At 41.4% G+C, this 24,785-nt stretch overlaps 2 protein-coding genes across 5 annotated transcripts in view; one reads left to right on the top strand and one right to left on the bottom strand.

The window, feature by feature from the left end:
* The window catches only part of LOC136847390 (uncharacterized), a 31,759-nt gene that overhangs the window by 6,666 nt on the left and 308 nt on the right, over positions 1-24,785 (bottom strand). The window contains exon 1 of one of the 4 annotated variants that reach the window (XM_067119036.1): positions 18,552-18,687. The exons of 2 other annotated variants lie outside the window; for them this stretch is intronic. The gene's annotated coding sequence lies outside the window, so the exon portion shown is untranslated. Of the gene's footprint in view, positions 1-18,314; positions 18,470-18,551; positions 18,688-24,785 lie in introns of those variants that run through there. One more of the 4 variants, XM_067119033.1, reaches the window with a different exon arrangement.
* On the top strand, positions 19,014-20,767 carry LOC136847394 (uncharacterized). Its single transcript, XM_067119038.1, has one exon. The coding sequence runs from the start codon at positions 19,116-19,118 to the stop codon at positions 20,205-20,207; it is 1,092 nt and encodes a 363-aa protein (XP_066975139.1). The 5' UTR covers positions 19,014-19,115; the 3' UTR covers positions 20,208-20,767.

Raw genomic sequence — 24,785 nt, 5'->3', positions numbered from 1 at the left:
TTCCAAGGCAAACCTTTTTTTTTGGGGGGACCATAAATTGTCAAATCAATTCTGTCAAGCACTCAATCACAGAAAGATACACTTTGCCTTAATGGTGCAAGGAGGTGATGAGTAGGCTTTACTAAAGTTAGTGAGTGTCCCAGGCTGTAGGCTGTAGTAAAGTCCAACAAATAAAATTCATAAAACTCAAAGTATCTTGTTTTTTCCTAAGTGTACAAACCAAGTGTGCAAGATCATATGCATACAGATCATTTTGATACCCAGCAGTATTATTATGAGGAGGAGGAAGAGCTTGGCAACAAGGAGAAGAAGGAAGAAGGTAAATGCTCTGGTTGCCTCACCTTCCTCTGTCCACAAGTCTTACTGTCCCTGCTAAAATAGAAAGTATCTTGAGGTAGGAAGTGGTGTCAAAGGAAAAAGGCCTGTACTCGATACTGTGTGGTATTTCCACAAGCAAGACACCCACTACAGGAGACTCAACAACATTCAGTTCGAGAAAATATAACCAACAGTCTCAGCAAATGACAATGGGATGGAAATATCTGCCTACTTGAGCAAAGCACTGGTAGGTGGTGGCAAACCACTAACATGCGCCACTGTCTCACCTATAGGGAGCTTGGGACTTGCACCTGAGTCAGAACTGTTGGGGCTCAGATGGTGCCTGTGAGAGGCTCCTTTGAACCTGTATAAAGTCTCACTGCTCAAAACTCCTTTAGAGCAAAGAAATCTCTGCTGGAGCCAAGAGATCCATGTCCTTTACGCACAAAATCTGTGACGTGGTTTGAGCAGTAATCTTTAACTGTGGACACCAATAGTTGTTTGTCAAGATGGAGGTAGACTAGAACTCAGGTGTCTGCTAAATAGTGTACCCAACCACAGATATACAACTTGCATGACATCTGTTACAGAAGCAGGACCACTTTCTGTGATAAATGCCTGACTTAAGACTTCCTGACTTAATCAAACATCTCCTTTGCAACTCTCAGAGAAAAGCTAGGCAGTCGCCCACCATGATGCACAACCAACTGCATGGACTGAAAATGACAGAGCAGTTGTGGTTGTCATAGCAGAATGGGCCACAGAGGCAATTTTCTCATCATATGCATCAGCAGCAACAGTAGGTTTGAGCACTATCCAGCTTGCAGCCACCTTTGGGCCAACAATGTCATCCTGAACCCAGGAGTAAACAGCAACTGGTTGACCACTTTAGATCAGGCAGAAAGGAGGTTAAGGCATACGCAGTGAGATTGTCCCACTGGTACTGGATGGAGTCCTCCATCACTGACCTAGGGTCCAGTACCAAAGAACAGATTACTGGAAGTTTCCTGTTTGGCCATGTGGTAAAAAGTTTCCTGTTTGGCCATGTGGTAAAAAGAGGTTGAACAACCTCTTCACTATGTCAAGATGTAAGGACCATGCATCCCTACTACCTGTCCTTGTGTTTATCACATTCTGATGGCTCACAATGTACCACACCAACATTTGAACATCATGCCTCACCAGCATGCACAAAGGTAAAGAGACAGTTCTTCCTCGCTCTCTGATGTATAACATCATAGACATGTTATCACTCATCTGCACAACTGAGTGTTTTTCAACAGCTGTACCCATCTCGAGGATCTTGACATACAGGCAAGAGTCCTCCTGGGTTCACACACCCAAAGATGAAAGAACTATTCAAGTGTGCTGCCTGCCCCATCCTCTATGCTTCTGAGAACTGAGGCAACTTTGGCTGGTTTTATTCAAGAGATACTCCTACTATGAGACTCCTATTGCCAAACCACAACACAAGGTCCTCCTTCACCTCCTCTGTCCAAGAGACTAGGAGCATCAAAGAATCAACTGTTCCACACACCACTGAATCAATTGCAAGTGAAGGCATCAAATGTGGTAGCAGTTTTTTCCAGGACTTGCCAAAATTGAGACGGTTGTTCTCAATGGGCCAGGAACTGCACTGATACCTCCCTGAGATTGGCAAGACAAGTGTCAACTGGACAGGATCTTGCTGTAACTGTTTTGATTAGCATACCAAGGTATTCTGTCAGCAGGTTGGGGATCAGTTTGAACATCTACCAGTTTATCACAATCTCCATAATGTAACAAAAAGCTAAAGGACCATCCCTGCCCTGTATTAACTTCTGTTGAGGATGTCAAGACTAGCAATAATTGCGATACCATAACAGGCAGATCCCCAACAAATCAGCCCATACTGACACAATTGTGAACAATCTTGTGACCACCTGGGTGGTGGTCACCAGACTGAAGTACACCACCTTGAACTGATACACTACATCTATGCAGATGAAGCAAAGGTACTTCTGCAAATCTGGATGAATGGGCAACTGAAAGTAAGCATCCTTCAGATTTAATGAAAGCATAAAGTGTCCTTCTCTCACAGAAAATTTGATGTCTGAACCTGTTCAGCAGGCAGACGCTGATAACTGGCCCCCACCCTCCCACTGCCTTTTCCACCAGAAAAACAAGATAGCAAGTCTAGAGACCAGCCATCCATAATTCCTAGTATCTTTGTTCATTATTTTCTGCACTTTCATCTCCAAGGTAGAAGATTGTACCAAGTCTTGTGAGTATGACAAAAAGGTATTGGTCTGTGATATGGGGAGGTGACATTCTTTAAAGGGAAGCCTGCATCTGTCCTGAAGACCCTATACTACTGTTCAAGGATCTGCCCCTTGTTCCTACCACACTGCCCAATGCCATGTAGCTCTTATCAAATGCTTGGCTGCAGTGCCCTTCACAGTTCACGAAAGCATCTTAAAGGACACTGCACAGTACATAAAGGAGTCCTGAGTGTCAGTCCTCTACTTTTCTACCACTGTCTCAACCTTACTCTTCAAGAAGTAACCCTGACTAGAGTTCTGTAGGTCACGAATACCCATATAAGACCTGTCTGGTGGAAAGACTCTCCACACTATTATGCCTCATTAATATTAGTCTGTCACACAAGCTCTGGTCTGGCAAGAGAGAAACACCGGAAACAAAGTTCGTCTGTGCGTTTAGCTGTAAGTCTTGAAACAAAGTGGCTTGGAATGGTGCAATGGCTACAGACTCCATGAAGACCATCTCAGATGCAGATATGGATGCACCTCTACCTGCAATTATTCCAATCTAAGATTATTCATCAGAATGCAGAATGAGGGATCTACCTGTAAAGGGCTGGTCTCAGCCACCTCTGGAAAGTAGTATTTCCGCTGCTGGGTCAGCAGAGAAGGCAACAACTTTGCAGACCGTCCGTAAGCCAATAAGTTTTCTGGTCCACATATCAGGGACTTCTACTTCATCCTGCACAACATCAGCTACAGGAGACCAGGGCAAACGGCAGGTCTATCTCCTAGTGTTTGCTCAACAAATGACACCAAATGTCAGTTGGCCACTCTTGAATGCTGCACTGAAATGATTCCATTCATAGGTGAGCTTCATGATCTCAGAGAAATTCCTCTCAAGATCTTTTTACACAGGTTCCACAGGCAACTGACCATCCAAGCCATGGGAGTTTGTGACACATCAGGTTAAATCTCTGCTGATGTGAGAGAGAGAGAGAGAGAGAGAGAGAGAGAGAGAGAGAGAGAGAGAGAGAGAGAGAGAGAGAGAGAGAGAGAGAGAGAGAGAGAGAGAGAGAGAGAGAGCATATCCAGACTCTGCTTTTGCCCTAGTGAATGCAAAGTACCCTGAAAAGCAGAATTATCATCTGAAGGAAATTTGGTAATCAACTCCTCCACCCTCATGCCATGCTAAAAAAGCAGAACCACCCAGATAGGCCATACCTGAAAACAGAGAGCAGAGTGCACACAGTCTGTTCTGTGTCCAGCTGTGCATGGTTGGTGTAGCATCAAGCAGATTCACGAATTGGGAACCCAGACAGAGAGGGGATACCTCCATCCCCAAACCGAGTAGAACACTAAGTCTGGTCACCCTGAGAGATCTCTACCCAATCTGTTGTGGCACAAATAAGGGTAGACTCTACGACAGGCGGAGGGATAGAGGTTGGGACAAACAAAGAAACAAGAGGAGGAGATATCAGCAGCATACCTTCAGAATACACTGAAGAAACCCTCTTCACCTTCCTATTATTCTAACCATACCTCAAACTGGTATGGAAACAAAAACAAACTCAGCACAAGTTTGAAAACCCAAACACTCTTGACCTCTGCAAGCAAAACACAAAAAAAAAAGGGTCAATGGAAGGCAGACACATGAAAGTCTTACATGGTCTATCATATCCAGGATATTTACACTGAGCAACCTTGAGCAAAATTCTCAGGTACCATCATTCTAAACACAAACTCCATGAATACTATGGCAGAAAACCCAAAACAAAACATTCAAATACAAATTACTAGACAGCAGTTCTAACCACAATCATGATGAGAATGCAATTATAACCTCTTCACACACTGCTAGTCGAAAAGAAACCCTTTAGCATGCATACTATATGCACAGGCAATTACTTTCAACCATGCACAGAGAAGACCACCAAATTTGAAACCTTGTTTCCCAGCTTCAATTAGTCCCCAGTGCACTATGAAGCATTCCATATACAAGACAAAGGTTTATACCATTCTAAGAAAAATGGGGTATTTATTGTAGGCTACCAACAAATTGCTAACAATGTCCATAATTAGGCCTATGAAATTTTTATCTATGCTTTCATGTATGCTTTGAATGTTTCCAAGATTCATTTTGCTAACAAATGTGCAGTTTTAGATGCTGGACCCGCCCTTACATCCTACAATTCAGGGAACCACTGTGAGAGAGAAAGTGGGGTTTTTAATGAAATACCCAACCTAACCTACAATGCCGAGTCCTTAACTAGCTGAGGGGGAGGAGGCTTAGCTCCACCTGGGTGGCCCCCAAACCTAACCTATCTTAGGGAGCCCAGTCCTTACCTAGCCCTGGGTGAACCTAACCTAGGCCACTAAAGCCTTGCCTACCTGGGGGGCACTATAAATTAAAATAATAGGGTAGCAACATAACCTAACCTAGCGCACTAGGACCTTGTCTACCTGGGATGCATTGCCCCCTGGACCCCCATCTAACCTGCCCTAGGGCACCAGGTCCTCACCTGGCCCACCACTAGCATAGCCTAATCTAGAGTGTCTTTACTTACTTAGTTCATAATGTCACTTGAAAACCTGCAATAAACCTAAATTTAATGCCCCGAGTATTCGTAGCTTATATGTTAACATTGCATCCTGACATCCTCTGGTGTTCACTTTGAGATACTGTTTTGTAACCTGGATTTAGTGTGTGTTTATGGCAGGAATAAACATGGATCTTCACTTCATACTCTGTAAAGACTCAGGATTTTTTGGTGGTGGTGCTGTACATTGCTAGTGGTACAAAATAAGTATGCATATGTTTTGTTTTGCCAAAAACTCAGCCAAGTTATCCAGACATCATGGCAACCAGTGGGGTAGATCCACTAGCTACTTTGGTTCAGTTCTTCAACTTGACAAAGATCCAGGCAATTGTGTACTACAATGGGGAACTTGGTTAATCAGATTTGAGATATTGATGAATGCCAAAGATGTTACCAAAGAGAGAGTAAAATGATTTTAGTTACTGATCAGAGCTGGTCCTAAAGTTATGGACAATATGACACTACAAAAGATAATAACGCTAGTTATGATGAGGTTAAGCGTAAGTTAACAGGCTACTACAAGCCAACAGTAGGCCTAGCAGTTGCAGTGTATAACTTCAGAGAAACAAAACAGAAGGTTGGGGAGACAGTTGACCCATATGTTATACGTTTAAAGACTGAAGAAAGACTGATTTTAATGACATGAGTAAAAAATCAGAAAACAAGTTCTGCAGTGTGCCAATAATGGACAGTTGCAGAGAGAAATTTTGAAACATGGAAGTTTGATGACGTGTTAAAAGAAGTTAGATCACTATCAGCTTATGAAGCCAGAGCACAGGAAAGACATGGCTGACAATAACAGCAAGAAAGAAAATAGTGCCAAGAAACATTTTGGGACCCAGAGACATCAAAATGCAAAACAGACAGGGGGCAAACAACTAGATCAGTAGTATTCAAGTACGCAATAAACATGCTGGAACTGTGGAAATAGCCCAGTTGGCCTCATACTGGTGGGTGGAAAATTACCCTGCTCATAATCATACAGTGTTAGCAAGGACAAGGTCAACAGTGTGGAGAACAACCGCCATGATTCAGTGTGTTCAGTGTAGTCGGATCTCAGTGCCGCAAGCCAGGGCTACCACATTTTCAGTTGAAAACTGCTGGAAAATATGTGACATTTATTGTTGGCACAGGAGCTAATCCGGATATTAATAATAATGACATGTACCGAGCAACTGGTGCACCTAAATTGATGGAATCATTCAAGAAAGTATATTCTAATGAATCAAAGGAAGAATTTTTTCTTAGGCAGCTTTGATGCATTTTGAAACTAAAGTAAAACCTCTTGTAGTGGCATTCATGTTAGCAAAAGTGAAGTGTCTGGAAACTTAACTGGGTATGAGACATCCAAGGAGCTAGGACTTGTATAAGTGAATGATGATACAACACTCAAGTTATTAGCTGGCCTGATCTGCTGATTAGAGAATATGATGATGTGTTTCAAAAAACTGGAAACCTGAAAGACTACCAAGCACATAGTCGCAAGCCCTGAAGTGTTCAGTAATTCAACCTATGAGAAGAGTACCATTTCACTTAAGAAAATGAGTGAAAGCAGAAATTTCTAGGATCAAACAAGCAGGTATAATCGAGAAGCAATGGGTCCGACAAACCGGCTATCACCGCAGTGTTTGTTGAGAAAAAGTCAGGGGATACTAAACTCGCATTGACAGTCGTCACGTTTATGAAGTTTTGTCACGAGAGAGCGATATGCGCAATGGCTTTCACCAGTTAGGGCTAGACTATGACTCTACAGATCTCACTACATTCTCTGAACCCAACAGTCAGGAGGAAATGTTCCAGTTGTGGCATGTGCTAGCCATAACAGTGGAGCAGCAATATCCACAAACATAAGTTGATGAAGTTAGGTTGAATTTACCCAGTTGTATTTTGGATTAAGATGACTGATTAACTCCATAAGTTAACATTTGCATTTGATTAAAATGGTATTTTCATTATAAAATAAGTTTTTAAATATACTTACCTGGTAGTTACATATATATAGCTTTATCCCACCGATTCGCTCATAAAGGCACGGCAGAAATTCAAAATTCGCGGCAATCGCCGATAGATGGTCAGGTGGCCATACCTGAGCGCTCTACCAGGTAACTAGAACCATTCCCACTGTCCTCAGAAATTCCATGCCCCTGTTCTCAGAGGGGAGGAGGAGGGACCATTTATATATGTAACTACCAGGTAAGTATATTTAAAAACTTATTTTATAATGAAAATACCATTTTAAATATCTAACTTCCTGGTAGTTACATATATATAGCTGATTGACACCATTGGTGGTGGGTTAGAGAACCAAAACACTGTTGGGAATTGTGTATAATTACTAAACACTAAAAATTAGCTGTAAACATACTCTGGTTCTTACCTGATAAGGAAGCTGGCTTCATAGTTATCCTGCCCCTCATTCGGCCTGCATTCCTTGAGAGACCCAGCGACCCCATCCAGGGGCTGTAGAAAGTCTCTGGCTGTCACACGGTCCCTCGACCTTAACATGACTAGACCACCACCCTTGCTATCCTGGCATAGCCATGGACAAAGAGCTGACCACCTGACCCACTAAAATCACTAAATAACACACTCCATAAAACCTAACTTAGACTTGCAACCCCAGACTGTGGAAGGTTGCAACAACCTTCACAGACAACCTGTGAGTTCAAATCAAGAAAAAGGCAAGGGTATAATACAAAAAAAGGTTATAGGTTAGAGGCAGTAGTACCTTCTCCAACTACGGCGCTGGAGGCAACGCACGGACCCAGGGAACAGCAATCCTCATATTGGGTCTGTACTTCTTCAGGTAACAATCTGCGAAGATAGATTTGCTTCGCCAAAAAGTCGCTTCAAATCGATTTCATAGACTTGTTGTGTCTATAAGCCATCGGTTGCACAGCTCTTACTTCCTTGCGCTTTGACTTTGAGGATTGGAAAGCTTTTCTCGTCACATTCTTGGTGAGCTTCCCTTATTAAGTCCTTGATAAAGAACGCCAGTGCATTCTTTGATAAGGGTAATGAAGGTTTCTTCACTGAGCACCAGAGGTGATCTGTCTGACCTCTCATGTTTCTGGTCCTTTGTAGATAAAATTTTAGGGCCCTAATAACTGGACAAAGGCCTCTCTCTTTTCCTGTCCTACTAAATGAGACAGCCCTGGTATGGAAAAAGATCTGGGCCATGGTTGAGAAGGGTTCTCGTTTTAAAGAGAAAACCAAGTTGAAGTGAGCAGACTGCATTTTCCCCATTGAAGCCTACTTCTTCTTGCTAAAGGCTTGTAGTTCTCCTACCCTCTTGGCTGTAGCCAAAGCTTACCAGGAAAAGGGTCTTCTTAGTGAGATCCTTCCATGAAGCCTTGTCGAGAGGTTCAAACCTATTCGAGGTTAAAAATTTCAAGACTACGCCCAAATTCCAAGAGGGGTCGGGTTGTCCTTCCTCTTAACTGTCTCAAAAGGACCTTATGAGATCCGTGAGGTCCTTGTCTCCCGACACGTCAATATTTCTGTGACGGAAGACGGAAGCAAGCATGCTGCGGTATCCCTTGATGGTAGATACTGCTAGGTTTCTTGGGTTTTCAAATGCAGAAGAAAATCTGCCAGTTGAGTTAGAGAGGTACTGGAGAAATGTTATTTTCCTGCACCATTCCCTGAACACGCCCCACTTTGATTGGTACACCTTGAGTGTGGACGTTCTCCTCGCTCTCGCGATGGCTCTGCAGCTTCCTTTGAAAACCCTTCGCTCTTGCCAGTTTTTCGATAGTCGAAAGGCAGTTAGCTGGAGAGCGAGGAGATTTTGATGGTATCTCTCTATAGGAGGCTGTCTGAGTAGATCGTTCCGACAAGGTAACGATCTGGGGTGTCTACTAGCCACTCCATCACCTCTGTGATCCATGGTCTCATGGGCCAAAATGGAGCTATCAGGGTCATGCGGGCGTCGTTCGACTCTCTGAACTTCTTCATGACTCTGTCTAGGATCTTGAATGGGGGAAAGCGCACGTGTCTAGTCCTTCCCAATCCATGAGGAAGGCGTCCACCGCCACTGCTTCCTGGTCTGGGACTGGGAGAGCAGTAGACTGGTAACCTCTTCGTTCTCTGTGTCGCAAAGAGGTCTATTGACGGTTCTCCCCACAGATTCCAAAGCCTGTTGCACACATCGTGATGTAAGGTCCATTCTGTCGTGAGAACCTGTCTTCCTCTGCTGAGAAGATCCGCTCTGACGTTCTTCTCTCCTCTATGAAGCGGGTGATCAGAGTTGTTGTTCGCTTCTGCCCACAGCAGGAGATCTTTTGCTGCCTCGTAAAGGGAAAACGAACGAGTGCCACCCGTTTCTGATGTAGGCCAACGCTTGTGGTGTTGTCTGCGTTGACCTGTACAATCTTGTTCTGGACCTTCTCCTGAAAGTGGACTAGTGCAAGATGAATGGCCACCAGTTCCTTGACATTTATATGCCATTTTCTTCTGATGGTTTTCCCATAGACCTGAGATCTCGCCTTCCCAGCGTTGCACCCATCCCATGTCCGATGCGTCTGAATACAACACTAGGTCAGGGTTCTTTTGTTGAAGTTCGAGGCCTTTTTGAAGTTTTTTGGGGTCGTTCCACCAACTCAAATGTTTTTGATTCCCAGAGGGATCGGAATCCACGCCTCCAGATCTTGGCCTCTTTTCCAATAGCTTGACAGATGGAACTGAAGTGGACGTAGATGTAGTCTTCCCAGGAGACAATTGTTCGATCGAGGAGAGGGTCCCCAGCAGACTCATCCACTCCCTCGCTGAACAGGTCCATCTCCCTAGAAAGAGCTTCACCTTTTCTAAGCAATCCAGAATGCGTTTCGGGGCTGGAAAAGCCCGAAAACCACTGACTGAATCCTCATCCCCAGGTAGATGATGTCTTGAAGACGTTAGCTGTGATTTGGCCAGATTTACTACCAGACCTAATTGTTGCGTCAAATTCATTAAACTTGTAGATCCTCCAGACACTTTGCTTGCGATCTGGCTCTGATTAGCCAATCGTCCAGGTACATCGAAATCCGTATCCCTTTAGATGTAACCAGAGCCACGTTCGATGCCACTCGAGAGAAAACGTAAGGAGCCGTGCTTAGTCCAAAACAAAGTGCTCTGAACTGATAGGTTGTCCCGAGATGCACAAACCTCAGATATTTTCTATAGTTCGGTGAATTGGTACGTGAAAATACGCGTCCTGTAGGTCTATTGAAACCATCCAGTCTTCCTGTTTGGTGCCTGCTAGACTGACGAGATGTCTCCATGGCAAACTTGACTTTGCTTATGTACTTGTTCAGTGGACTTACGTCCAGAACTGGTCTCCAACCCCGAGTTCTTGGGTACCAGAAAAAGTCTGTTGTAAAAACCCTCTGACGAGAGGTCCTTTACCTCTTCTATTGCTGCTTTTGATAGCATCTGGGTCACCTGTTCTTGAAGAGCTGCTGCTTTGCTCCCCCGAGTAAGTAGCTGTCAACTCCAACGGTTCTTGTGAAAGAGGGGGCCTTAGGAAGGGAATCTTGTATCCTTCCTTCAAAACTTCGACTGTCCATACGTCCGCTCCCCTTTGCTCCACTTCTTGCCAAAAGTGGATAACCTGGCTCCCACTTGTGTCTGGAGGTTGTTGTGATCATTTCTTGGATTTCAGTTGTTGCTTGGGGTTCTTACGGTTGTCCTCCAGCAGCCATTCTCTGACTTCCTCTCGAAAGGGCTCTCCCACGAAAGGGCTGACGCGTAGGAGGAGCTTTGTCCTTCCTGGCTAAAAAGTTTGCCGGAAGAACTTTCCTAGCAGTCCTTGTGATCAGATTCGCTGATTGTTGCGCAAGGGCTGCTGATAAATCCTTAACCAGCTCTGAAGGGAAGAGCTGTTTAGATAAGGGAGCATACAACAGTTCAGATTTCTGAGCCAAAGTCACTCCAGACGTACACGAACGAACACAACATAGCTCTTTTCTTGATAACACCTGCTGTGAAAAAGGCAGAAAGTTCGACCGACCTGTCCCTCACAGCTTTATCGAGACAAGCAATAAGGTGCATTTGTTGTCATTCTTCTGATCTGAAAACCTCTGCAAGAGCTGCAAGAGTCCAGTCCATCAAGCTGAAGACTTCAGTAGTTCTGAAGACGCCTTTCAGCAAATGATCCAATTCCGAAGTGGACCACAGAACCTTGGCTTTAGTCATGGCTGTTCTCCGTGAAGAGTCAACGAGTCTGGAGAAGTCCCCTTGGGAGGAGGCAGGAACTCCCAAACCGAGAGCTTCCCAGTCTCGTACCACACGCTGGATCTAGAAGCCAATCTTGTCGGGGAAAGGAAAAAGTTGTCCTTCCTTGTTCTTTCTTCTTCAAAATCCAATCATTCAGTGTCAAAAAGGCTCTTCACTGATTTGGCCAACACTGTCTTCTTGAATGAGGAAGACTTTTGGGGTCTACCCATCAAATATTGCGAGGGAGGACTCGAGGTATGGCCTGATGAAAATCGTTAGGAAATAAGTCCGCCAAAAGAGTAAGAAGTCTTTTCAGATCTGCGGCATGAAGAGTTTTTGAGTTTCCTCTTCCGAGATCTCTTCCAAAGGATCCGCTATTTCCGATGTCGAACGAGAGGGGGAAACGTGTGTAATGTCCTGCTTGCGCGGCGCCCACGCATGCGCCCAACTTGCTGCGAGGAGCGTCACGATCCTTGTTCCCCTCCCGTCACGCTTGTGGCTTTGTGCGGGAAGCGTCTATGAGCGCTGCAACTTGCCGCGAATCCGCGCCTTGCTGGTTGTTAGCGTCTTGTTGTTCTGATTCTGTCTTATCCTCTTCTTGGGTCTGTTGACGTCCTTAGATTCCTTCTTGTGTGTTTCTTCTCTTAGTCCTTGCGACTTGTAAGAGTCAAAAAAGAGACGCAGGACTGCTGGACTTCTGACAAGAACTTTACTTGAGGTGCCGCTTGCTGCTGGGAAACAACTGGAGATGGCACTGCACTAGCTTCCACAACTTCGAGACTCTAGCTGGGATCTTTTGATGAAGAGGTGGTGACGAGCTTGCGACACGCCCCATTCTGGGGCGGGGAGAAGCGTGAACTGAAGTCATGTACCGTCTTCTTCCTCCGATGAGTTATCGTCTTACGCTCTGTTTAGGCGCAGAAACGTCGTCTTCTTCCGACAGGAATCTCTCTGAGAGCTCCATTTGCTGCAAGAGGGTTGTTGAGCGAAGGGACTGCGCCTCTTTGATAGGTCTAGATTCTTGTGACTGACGCCAACCACGTCTGGGTCTTGCGTCATCCGAGGAAGACGAACACGCCCCCTCATCTCGCCTTTCCTGCGGCGAGGGGAGCGTCTGGGATGCGTCAACAGGATCGCCGAGGGGACGCCCGCCGTTGTTCAACGCGTCTCTCACCTCCCCTTAGCCTGTCGACGTTCCTTCTCCCAGGGGTTGGGGAGCATGGAAGAGGTCTAGGGCTAGGAGCGTGACAGACACGAACGGACGCACCCTCCACTGCACTAACACTGTCACCGAACTTTTGTTGCAAACTGCACTGCCCTCACATCACTTCCTATCCGAAGAAAGGGATTGCACAGAAACTCCTATGGCAGAAATAGCAGCCATTATATCCTTTAAAGACGGATTACTTACTCCCGACCGCAGGAGGATCGGGTACTAAAGCCTTAGGGTTAGGGATCAGGAATATTAGTACTCAGACAAGTTAGAAAGGACTTGACTATCAGAAGACCTAGCTGAAAGGACACTGGAAGATCTAGCTCTCCTAATTCTGTCCTTTTCCAATCGCCTCACATAGCGATCATACTCTCTCCACTCTCTCTCGGACAAATGTTCACACTTTTGCATCTATCATCAAGTGCACACACATGATCTCTGCATTTCTTAACTGTGTGGGGATCAAGAGCAGCCTTTGAAAGCCTGGTTCTTGCATCCCCTAACACACATTCTAACAACAGGGTCAGCCATCTTGAAAAGCAAGTACAAAGAACAATTGTAACAGTCAGAAACCGAACAGATAGGCTAACAATGAGAAATGAAAAATCCAGGAAGATCCAAAATCAGCGAAAGCCATCAACGAAAAAAAACCAAACAAGTAATGGGTACTTCACCAATTGTAGTAAAGCAAACCAAAGTAGAGCGAATTTCCAATTGTTGATAGAACGACGGCAGGGAATTTCTGAGGACAATTGGGAATGGTTCTAGTTACCTGGTAGAGGGCGCCAGGTATGGCCACCTGACCATCTATCGGCGATTGCCGCGAATTTTGAATTTCTGCCATGCGCGATTTAATCGGCGGATAAAGCTATATATATGTAACTACCAGGGAAGTTAGATATTTAAAATTGTAAGTTTCAATATTGACATTGTATCACCAATGGTAACACTTATTGTACAGCCCATGGGTTACAGTTAATGTTTTGATCTGAAGATAGTTCTTTGAAGCCTTATAACATCAGCGCCATGGCATTCAACTGGTTTTTTTATTGTGAGCGAGCCCTAAAAGTACAGCACTATCCTGTACACACCTTTTGTCCCCTTATGTTACTGGCAAAGGTTCGAAAATCCATGCAAAACAAAGGGAAATTTCTGCCCTTAGCGAAGTTCTCACTGCTACATCATAAGACTGGCCATAAAAAGGAGGCAAGCTGCAACCAGTGGAGGTGCGTGGGTGGATGTAGGAGGATGTTTTTGTTTTATAATATTTTCATGGAAATTTTACTCAGATATGTTATAATAATAATTTTAGAGCATTATTAAGATAAATATTTTAGGTTGTTTTCACAAAACATGCTTTAATTGTTCGTATGAAAACATTTTCATTGTGTTCATTAACACTTTACAATCTTACATTACCTCACTTTTGTGGTTGTGGTCCGTTAAATGACAAAACATACTATAATGATTTTTGCATATGTAATAGGCGAATAAATTTCCTTTAAAATGAGGTATGATTCATAGAAATCGTTTGGCTGGTTTTTCTTTATAAGGTTTTGCCATAGTTGGCAAACTTTAAATGCGTTTTTATCATTTTTTAAAAAACGGCGCTTGGCACCTTATTACACTGCGCCACTCATTTGTAATATGAAGAAGTATTGTAATTTGAAGAGGTACAGTTATTTTACAAGGGTTAAAATCAAGTAAAAAAAGTTGTGGGGAGAATGTAACATCCAAAGTAACAATAGCTTATATATTGGCAATGCATCCTGACACCCTTGGGTATTTATTTTGAGATACTGTTTTGTACCCCGGATTTAGTTTGTGTCTACGGTGGGAATAAACATATCAATCTCCAACTTGGATCTTCATTCCATGCTCTGTAGTCAATTACAGACATTAAACTAACCTTAATAACAATCAGAACTTGCAGTAGTATCATGGCCATGTTAGAATACATCTTTGAATTTTACTCTTTTTGTATCTTGCCCCACACAAAAACTCCACTTTCTCCCTGTGGTCCCCTGAACTATAGGATAAAGGAGGAGGAGTACCTCAAAAAATTAGACCTATCCCACTTATTTACAAATGAAACATTAAAATAAAGTACACTGAAACACAGGGAAATGATATTTTCAACTCCAGACTACCACATACCAAACTATGAAACTTTCAAAAAAACCTTACCCTAATCAGAATCAGAACTCACTGAAGTAGGCTATCATTGGCAATGTTAAATTACCCTTGTAGGCTCATTTCATTACTTTGTATTTTCTTACATCTAAAAATCCCAGCTTCCAACTTGGTACCCAATAATTGTAAGATAAAAGGGGTGTAGTATCTTTAAATTACTGTACTCATCTGTTCCAAAACAAATATTTGAAATGTCAAAACATAACAAAATTACTAGGGACGAGAGCTACACATCCGCTTTGAATGAAGAATGACTGTGAACTGAAGCCAATGTTTAAAAGCAATGCATGAATTCCAATATCTCATTTAACTGGTGACAGCGAAACCACTCTTCCAATTGAAAATGACAGGAGTGTTTCTGGCACACAAGCCTTCTTATCCAAAGCGTACCTGGACTAACAAAACCTGATCAGGAGCACCACTCCTATAACAGTGTTAAGATCAATAAATAGCTTAGAAAAATTCCAAGTAGGTAACACTACTCATCAGTAAATATCTCGGTAACAGTAAATTTGCAGTAGATTTTTGAGCATGAGTTTCATACAAGGTTAAGTATGTTCAGGACATTTACGATCACAACATAAAAATTTCTTGTCGAGTAAATGTTTAAAGTAAAATTTTATGTGACAGCATAGGCCTAAGCTTCGGTTAGCACATCCTTTGTTAAGCAAGAATAATAGTCAGGCTAGACTTAACCTGCCTTATCAAAAATGAAAGGGCACTGGACTTGGTTCAACCTTAACCTACTTTTTCCTATGCTAGGTTGTTATCTGCGACTTATGGAGATGATTTTCAACATTCACTCTCACAGAAAGTGTTAGCCTATACATACAATTCTGACCTAAGCTTGGACTCGCATCTTGTTTCCTGACAAGGTGAATGTAGAATATGGGGTCACAAATTACTTAGGGGGGGTCCAGGTGGGGCAAATTCCCCGGCCAGGTTAGGACATGGTGTCCGAGGTTCGGTCAGGTAAAGGTAAGTCTGTTTAGGTCACAGCCTAGGTGGCCAGTTAAAACATCTGTCAGCGAAAACAAACCTTCCTAGCCTGCCTTAGGGCACCATGCCCTCACCTGGCCAGGGGAGGGGGGTGCTTCCCAACCCCCAAAGTAACACTAAACATCAGAAATATGTTTAGTGAGTTTAAAGGAGAGGGCCACCCGAAGATATCGTTTATTAATGTAATTTCTTGGCCAGAGAATATAGAAAAAATGGCATACACAATGCAGCGCAGGTGAGATAATTTGAGAAATTTACTGAGCTCATGGGAAATATATACCTTAGTCCAAATAAATGTAAAGGAGAGGACCGCATGAAGATATCATTTATTAATGTAATTTTCTGACTAAACAACATAGAAAAGGGTATAGGCCTACATAATGCAGTACAGGTGAGATAATTTGAGAAATGTACCAAGACTACAAGAAATATACCGTCTTTCTTTGATGTTTTTACGTTAATCTCCGAGGGGCTGGCACTAAACACTGCGCAAAGCAAAGCTTCCGTCACGTTTAGTGCTAGTCCCTCGGAAACTAACGTAAAAACATACAAGAGAGATCATACATTTCTCATTGTCTTGGTGCATTGCTAAAATTATCTCACCTGTACTGCATTAGCCTATATAGGCCTAAACCCTTTTCTATATTGTTTAGCCACAAAATTACATTAACAAACAATACCTTCATACAGCCCTCTCCTTTACATTTATACCACATGGACTAAGATTCCACCTCGAGGTAGTGTTAGAGCCTGCCCCTGCTGTTCTGCAAACTTCCCACATCTTATTCCCTCTGAAAGACTAGGCTACTAGGCCTACAGTAGCCCTGACCCCTAAGGCTCCTCTGCATTCATTCCTCCTGACCTATCCTAAACTAAAGTAGTACTGTATTTCTATAGGTCAGTCAATTATTATTAACCTCATATCTACCCAACATGGTTGGAGACCCTTTGGGAACACTGGGTTTTGGAAACATTGGGAGGAAGAACAGACAGCCATGTTTTAGTCACAGAATGGTTCCGTGCACGCGCAAGTCAACAGGGAGCCATATGTTCAAGAAGGGATTGGCTAAGGAAACCTATTATATATAAAAGGAACTGTACCAACCTAACGTACCCTAACCTAACCTAGCAGGCCGTGTTATTAAGTCGGCCGCTGGAGGAAACTCCACTTTTTACCAAAAGCTCCCCTGTAACTAGCATTCCAGGATGGCCAGCATACAACTTCTGAGCTTAATTACAGTCCACTGACAAAAATAACAGTAATTCTCAACATGCTATACAACCAAAATACTATAGGAAAAATCGGTAATTCTAAGCCGTAGTTCTGCGGTGAGCTAGACTATGGCAATTGACGTTTTCCTGTGTTATTTTACTTGTTTTACAAGAACTTAAAGTTATATTTTCTCAGCCAGCTGTAACTAAACTGTAACTGACCTTTGAAGACTACACTACCAACGGGGTAGATCTAAGCGGCATTCACGAAGCTTCATTTCACCATAGCTAATATGGCAAAATTGGGTAACCAGTAAACACCCCTACGGTACATTAGGTTGGTATTTTTTGGGGTGTTTACTGGTTACAATTTTGCCATATTAGCTATGGAGGGGGGTGGGGGACTCACCGCGGAATGCCAGTTTAGGTCTACCCCAGCGTGTAGTCTTCGAAGGTCAATTACAGTTTAGTTACTGGCAGCCGACAAAATATTACTTTAAATTCTTGTAAAGCAAGTAAATTAACATAGGAAAACGTCAACTGCCATAGTCTAGCTCAGCGCGGAACTACGGTTTAGGGGTAGTTTACAGTTTAGTTGGCCATGCCACGCAACACCTTCTGCCCGGACTACAATCGCTCCGCCAAGGTAAGTAGTTCCGCGACCCCACGCTTTCTGGGGGGGGTCCAGGGGGGGCAAAGTGCCCCCGCCCAGGTTAGGGCACACCATCCTATCTTAGGTTAGGTTGGTTACATCTGGTTATGTCAGGACCTGGCACTATAGGAAAAGTTTGTCTTGTTTGTATTCGTCCGCCAGTTTCCTAGTCGGAACCTCCACAACCACCTTGGCCAACTAAACTGTAAGCACTCCCGGTTTAGAATTACCGATAAATCATTTCCCGAAGTAATACCTGATGCGGAGCTCTTACTTGGGTATTATTTTACTTATGGACATTAATTGCTTTCAACATAAAACAGGTTTTTCTGTTGTATTACGATGTGATTTGAATGATTTTGAGGTTTATTTCCATCGCAAATGAATACTTATCCTTCCCCGGCAAATGATATACTGTATACAAAATTACGACTACCTAGGTCATAGCCTCACCAACATCATAACAGGCAGGATAACCTGCTTTATAAAGCCGTGAACTGATTGTTAGGCCTAGGCTATTACCGACTTTACAACTGGCATAGGGTGGGGTATGCCTGGGCAAGCCTATAGCCTATGGTAAACCAGGGCCCGGCAAAGCTGACCTGTGGGATAACTTTTGGTTGGGTTATCAAAATATATGGAAAAAATACAGCTGACACGGAGAATTCATGAAATGCCAAGCACATAATTACCTGGTCTCGCATAACACTGTCAACACGTTTTCGATTGAGCGTACTTTAAAATGTCACAAATGACCAATTGTACATGTACCGTTCATGCGTGCTTGCGAGCCCGACCGATTGGTTATGTCTTTTTAATTCAGATGAAAATTATAGCTTTAAACTCTTATAGATAAAATTCCTCGCAAACTCCTTATTGACTAGTCTACTTACATTAACAGTATAATAAGCAAGTGTATATTATACTACCTAAGATTTATCTTCCAATCATTCCATGAAACGATGAACGATGTTTACATATCATGTATTCTCAAAGTTATCGTACATAGTGAAAAATTAACAATATCGACAGGTTAACATTTCCTTTCTCATTTCCATGGTTAAAACATTACTATACTTAGATATGTATTAGGGTAATGGTCAAGCCACCTTATAATATACAATTTAATACATTTTCAGAACATTCAAATTATCGTACACTATTTGGCGAATTTGGGACAAGCAGCATGGGTTGTAAGTATTATTTCCGAGTTATGTAAAAAAGTCTGGTAAATATACTTCATGTAATAATTCCAAAAATGTGCTGTATTTTCATAATTAATGTGTTATTATATATTTAAATTTTATTTTATGTCATTTGCATCTCATTATCTTTCAATATTTTGACAAATTGTGTTTAAAACCCTTTACACAATTCATATTTATAAACAAAAACATTGGTGCAAGTTTAGCCAGGTCCTTCGGTTCATCCTGCTGTGATGGGTATAGTTTGTGACTGATAAAGTGTATTATTTATGTAAACCATCAGCGATCATGGAATCATTTTCCCCAGAAGATCGTCTCAATGAAATATGGAAAGAAGGCAGAGAACTTGGACTGACAGATTCTGAGATCTGTCACTTGCTAACGACATCTGTACAGATCAGACAGCAAAATGAGTCCTTACAACTGCAAGCTTCGTCTGATGCCCCAGCCCGACAACTGCAAACTTCGTCTGATGCCCCAGGCCCGGTGTCATGTGTGTCTCTGATAATAAAATCAGTGAAGGTCTTAACAAAAGTGGTTGTTTTTAGTGTTGTATTTCTTGCTGTATTTGGCGCCCTATTATCAACGCATAATCCTACAAGAAAATTTGTGACGCGCCATATTCAGGATTTTATCTATCCAGTTATGACACGGCTAAGACACCTAAGTTTACCAATTCTCAACAAATATCCAACGTTGTCGAGTTGGTATTCTGAAGAGTGCTTGTTAGAAAATCCGTTTTTTGACCAGATTAATGTCGACTGCAGTATTTGCTCAAAAAATATGCAGCCTGAAATTGTATCTGATACAGAAAAATTTACAGAAATTTATTACAATAAAGGGAAATTTGTTATAATAAATCACGTTGGTAGTAGTGTGCCATGGAACCATATCATCAGAAAAATAGACATTGCAAGTGAGGAGGAATTAGGTGCTTTGAAAGCTACCAGTATCCATATGCACAAGTACAGTAATCTAAAAGAGCATCTGTCAACTGGAGATGATCTCCCAAAAGACCTGCACATTGAATGGAAAGTTAACAGACTGAAAACTCTCCATGCCCTGAGAGAACTTTTACCGAGATTCAGTTTCATTCCCAGTGATACAGAAGTATCATTGCATCACTTGGTTTTTATTGATGGACCAGAACATAAGTCGTATCCAATTCCAATCAGTGAATTTTCCAATGTTGTATTATATCAAGGTGCAGGAAGTAGTGTCTTCACTTTAGAACCTTCAGCCCATTGCAAACATCATTGTCAAGCTGTGACTCTCACTTTAAATGCTACCCAGATTTTATTTTTCAACTGGATATTTTGGAGACCTGTGCGAATGAGCGGTGATGGCATCTCTACATTGTTCCTAAGTTCATTTTATTAGGAAAATTTTAATTTTATTTAAAATATTTTGTTTTATAAGTATAGCCTGCTTAAACAGGCTTGGCTACAGGAACTTTTTAAAGCTAAACAATATAAATGAGTGTTTGAACAAACTGACATACAATACCAATTAAGATTTATTCATTCATCTTGGTTCCCTGGTCATTAAAAAAGGTTGGTGTCTTTTGCACTAAGCCTAGTTATTTTTGGAGGATTGTTTTTTATATTGTACTTCATAGCATAAAAGGCTATAGTATACAGTTCATGCATTTCTATATATATATATATATATATATATATATATATATGTATATATATATATTTATGTAATGTTCTACATTAGGATTCAATGATACTGTATTTAATAATGCACATAGTCAGGATGCTGTACTATTGTATTTTTACATGCCTAAAATTTTAAAAAGGTTCACATACTTATTGCCAAAGACATTAATGCTAAATTGTAGATAGCATTAAAAAGGTTTACATATTTGTTAGCAAAGATATTAATGCTAAATTGTAGATGACATTATATTGATTATATTAAATTAAAATTTTTAATGTGGTTGTTTTATTTCCACTAGCATAAAATTAGCTTATTAGTTTTATTACAATGATATATTTTATTTAAAGATTAAATACTGTTAGTGGTGATTAAAAAGCTGCCCTGTAATGATAAAAATCAGACTTCTTTACAGCAAACTTGGCAAAAATCAATGTTTAATCAAGTACAAATATTTGGATCCAGTCAGGGTCCAGAGTTACTAGTGACAATAGCTGTGATATTACAGCAAGATCATAAATCCGGTGTGACTGCAGTACTCCTCCTTTTAACATCCTTAACTGAAGTGATGTACTATGCATTAGTCCAATATTAAATTTCTACTTGGAAAATCAGATGAAACAGTTGTAAAGCAGTACACTGTTTATATCTTATGTTATCACTCTTCCCTCAACAACCAAATTTTGTGCAACAGATTACCTAGATCTATACTGAAAAATTAGGAATAACAGAATTTAGCTTATCTTTTTTGTAAAGTTACTACCTATTTTGCAATCTAGCCTTGGCTGTGTAGACCTAACAGTGAATTATTTACGATACCACACATGGGGTTTAGAGTAAAATTAAGAGATGTGTGTGATCACATACAGTAATTGAAAATGTTTGACAACCAGTCATCACACCACCAGAAAGAAACTCTCTCTCTCTCTCTCTCTCTCTCTCTCTCTCTCTCTCTCTCTCTCTCTCTCTGGTTACTTTATTCCCAATTTACTCTTCCCAGAAAGAAATGGATGAATTACAATGCATGGCAAGTTACAATACTTGGTATCTTTTTTTATATTTCCTATAGCTACAATAGTCAACAGAACAACTAGAAAGATGGAAAGGTTACAATAAAAATATCCTATGGGCCCCTCCATGATACAATATTGGACAGCCATGTGCATGTGTAATGAGGGTTACATCAACATTCTAATTAGTCTGTGACTTATATATAACTAACAATTATTAAAAATAATTCCAGAGGAAATATATTTAAACACCTTGCCAATTAATGAACTGTGGACAACATTCATGCAAGAATAATCTATTTGAAATACCCTTCTCTATCAATGCATAGGGGTATAAAACAATATAATGTGCACTGCATAAGTAATTACTTTTACGATGAATTACTTTAACATTTCAATGTTTTAAAACAATGCAAGAATTAGTAAGTAGAAAAGCACTAAGAGGGCTTCTGCTTTACAGTGCATACTTAAATTGTTTGAAATTGTGATTTGTCATTTTTACTGCTTTTGTCTATAGCATACATTGTATACCATTATTATTGTAATTCAGGAATAAACATGAAATAGGTTCTTAATCATTTTATATACCTTGCTTTACAGTTTCAGCTTGAGGTAAATCTGTCAAATTGAAGCAACTGACCATGGTCTGAAGCAGTGATACTTATGTTTTTCAAAAGATAAGTTATTCATATCCACTGACGTCCCAAGCAAATGACTGCAACAGGTCACTTTCCTTCCCAGGCTGGGCCATATTTGGTCAGTTGCACTGCTTGACCCAACCGCCTCCAGTTTGATTGTGTGGTGATGATCATGATGTCTTAAAACAAGTCAACTGTATATTTTGATGTTTTTTGCTCGTGTACTAAATTTAAGGGAAGAAAATACTCGAAATGACTGTTCCCTGTCAATGTTTACAGGATCCAGAAGAATGAGAATTGCAATAATACTTGGGGAAGAGTCTTCTGCTGTCGTAATGATGACTTTAGTCAGCTTGTGAACATTCAGGTTCTTGTAAACATACACCTGCCGCAAGAGAGTAAACAGACAACAAAAGAAAAGCATCAGATAACTGAGCGGTTATCGTTCAACATTGCCTTTGCCAGCTAAGGTAATTAGGAGCGCAAACAGCCTTGGGCAATCACATCACAGCACCCAACTATTCAGACCTGGCACAACCTTATTACTTATCCAACATTTTTCTTCAATGGAAATATGACCAGTGCTAGCCAGGGGCGTCATTTAGGGGCGCTAGGGGGGAACAGCCCCAAGACAAGTTGACCCCCCCAGCCTCAACTTGCCCCCCCTGACCCCACCAAGCCCCAAGAAGTAACAGCAGCTGGTTTTCCATTATTCCTACCGAAATTCAAAGATGTCATCACATTAAGTTATATCTGTCTGTCTATCTATCTATCTATCTATTTTATGTGCTTCAAAAAACACATAAAATAGCTCAAAATAAAAAAAAACCAGGTCATTAGGCTCGCTTCGCTCGCCAAACCGCCTTCGCCCCCCCCCCCCCCAGCTCCCCCAACAAAAATCTGAAATGACGCCCCTGTTGCTAGCAATTACCAGAAAAACTGCTTGAATGTTGTCGCACAGTTATAAAGACGAAGCATTTAACATGAGTGAATAAGAAATTCGGTTCATCGTATATTCACCTACATCAGGAAAGTAAAGGGAAGTACTAAATACGCCATAATCAGAGTATATTTCTATTTAGAACTAAAGACAAGACAGGGACGGAGTTGAGTTAATAAGACTGTACAAATTTCAAAGCATTGAGGTACGTAACACGCCCTCCTCTCTTCATATCTTGTCTCGAATAAATGGTGATACAAGCATTTTGGTAAAAAAGAGAGTCAGATGGGAAAATATAGATTACTTTTGGTTGTAGAGAAACAGGAAAAAAGTTTCTTTGTTAGTCATCAGCAATTTTTAGTCAAAGAAAGGGTGATAGGGAGGAAGTCTGATTGCGAAGAGGGTAGATTAAGTTGGACAGAAATTTAAGGTAAGAGAGCAATACCAAGCAGAGCCCACATTTGGGGAAAAAATTTCATAAGAGAAGAGTCCCGACTTCAGTGACGAAAACGTTGTCAAAGGAGGAACCGTTTTAGTCACATGTCAACAATTAAGTAAAAATTTTAGTTGATTGGAAAGCCTGATAAATACAAGGCTGAAAAAAGAGGGGGAAATTATAATACTATAGTATAAGAGCAAAGAGAGGCATCTCATGTGTCTAGCTAGAAAAAAATTAATACATGAAGCAGTCGGAGATGCCGGTCCTGGTCGTTCCGGCCGTAAGTCACTTAGGCCGTAACATCCAAAACAATGTAAGACGTTATGTTTATGGTATTTAGCGTTATGTTTATGGTATTTACCATTATTATTTCAGGTTTTACGTACATCCCCAAGGGGCTGGTACTAAACACGGCGCCCATTTTGCACGTAAACGTGCTTACGGCCTAAATGACTTACGGACGAAACGACCCGAATGCAGAGATACAGGTGAGCACAGCTCATATTTTTCAATGGCTTATATATTATTTTGACAATACATTCCGAACATCGCAGGTTCCGTTGTATTATATCTGGAAATTATTATCTATGCTAGTTTGCTATTTTATTTCTAAGTTCGTCTTTAGCCTTCATGGCTATCTTGGTAAATGTTTTTAACTAGCTATAATATTCAATGTTTTTAATTTACTGAGGTGCCCATGTAGAGCCTCTAAAAAAATAAACTAAGATGAAGTACCTGTAAAGAAAGACTCGGAGAGGTCAAGAATTCCTTAACCTCAAAAGGCAGCGCCTGATAGGCAATAAGCCGATGTACAGGTGGAATGTTTTTCCTCTCTGAAAGTATGATGACACCGCTGATCATTAAGTCAATGATTAACGCTAAGACTAAGCTGGAATTGTCACTGACAAGAGGAGGGGGAAGTTGTAGCGGCAACAGAGTGCAATCTTTAACCAACGCATATGGTTTGTACGTACATAACCTCTGGATCAGCTTTTTATTTATATAAAAAACTGCTGCAGGTCACGCAAGTCATAAATCTTACTAAGTAAACAGAAATTCCAGATATTGACCAAAGCGCATCCTCCTTCCTTCTTCCTTCATCATCTTACCGTTCTGCAAATTTGACTCAGATCTGGACATATTTAGACATCGTGGTGAGATTCCTTTTCAGGGCTTGTATGGATTTGCCAGTGAATTAGTTTGAACAACTGCAAGGAGTCATGATTTCCTTAATTGGCCATACAGAATATTGGCTTATATACGGAAATA

The sequence above is a fragment of the Macrobrachium rosenbergii genome, chromosome 16, assembly GCF_040412425.1.
Source record: "Macrobrachium rosenbergii isolate ZJJX-2024 chromosome 16, ASM4041242v1, whole genome shotgun sequence".
Lineage (NCBI taxonomy): Eukaryota > Metazoa > Arthropoda > Malacostraca > Decapoda > Palaemonidae > Macrobrachium > Macrobrachium rosenbergii.
This window is presented reverse-complemented; position numbering and strand designations above follow the sequence as displayed.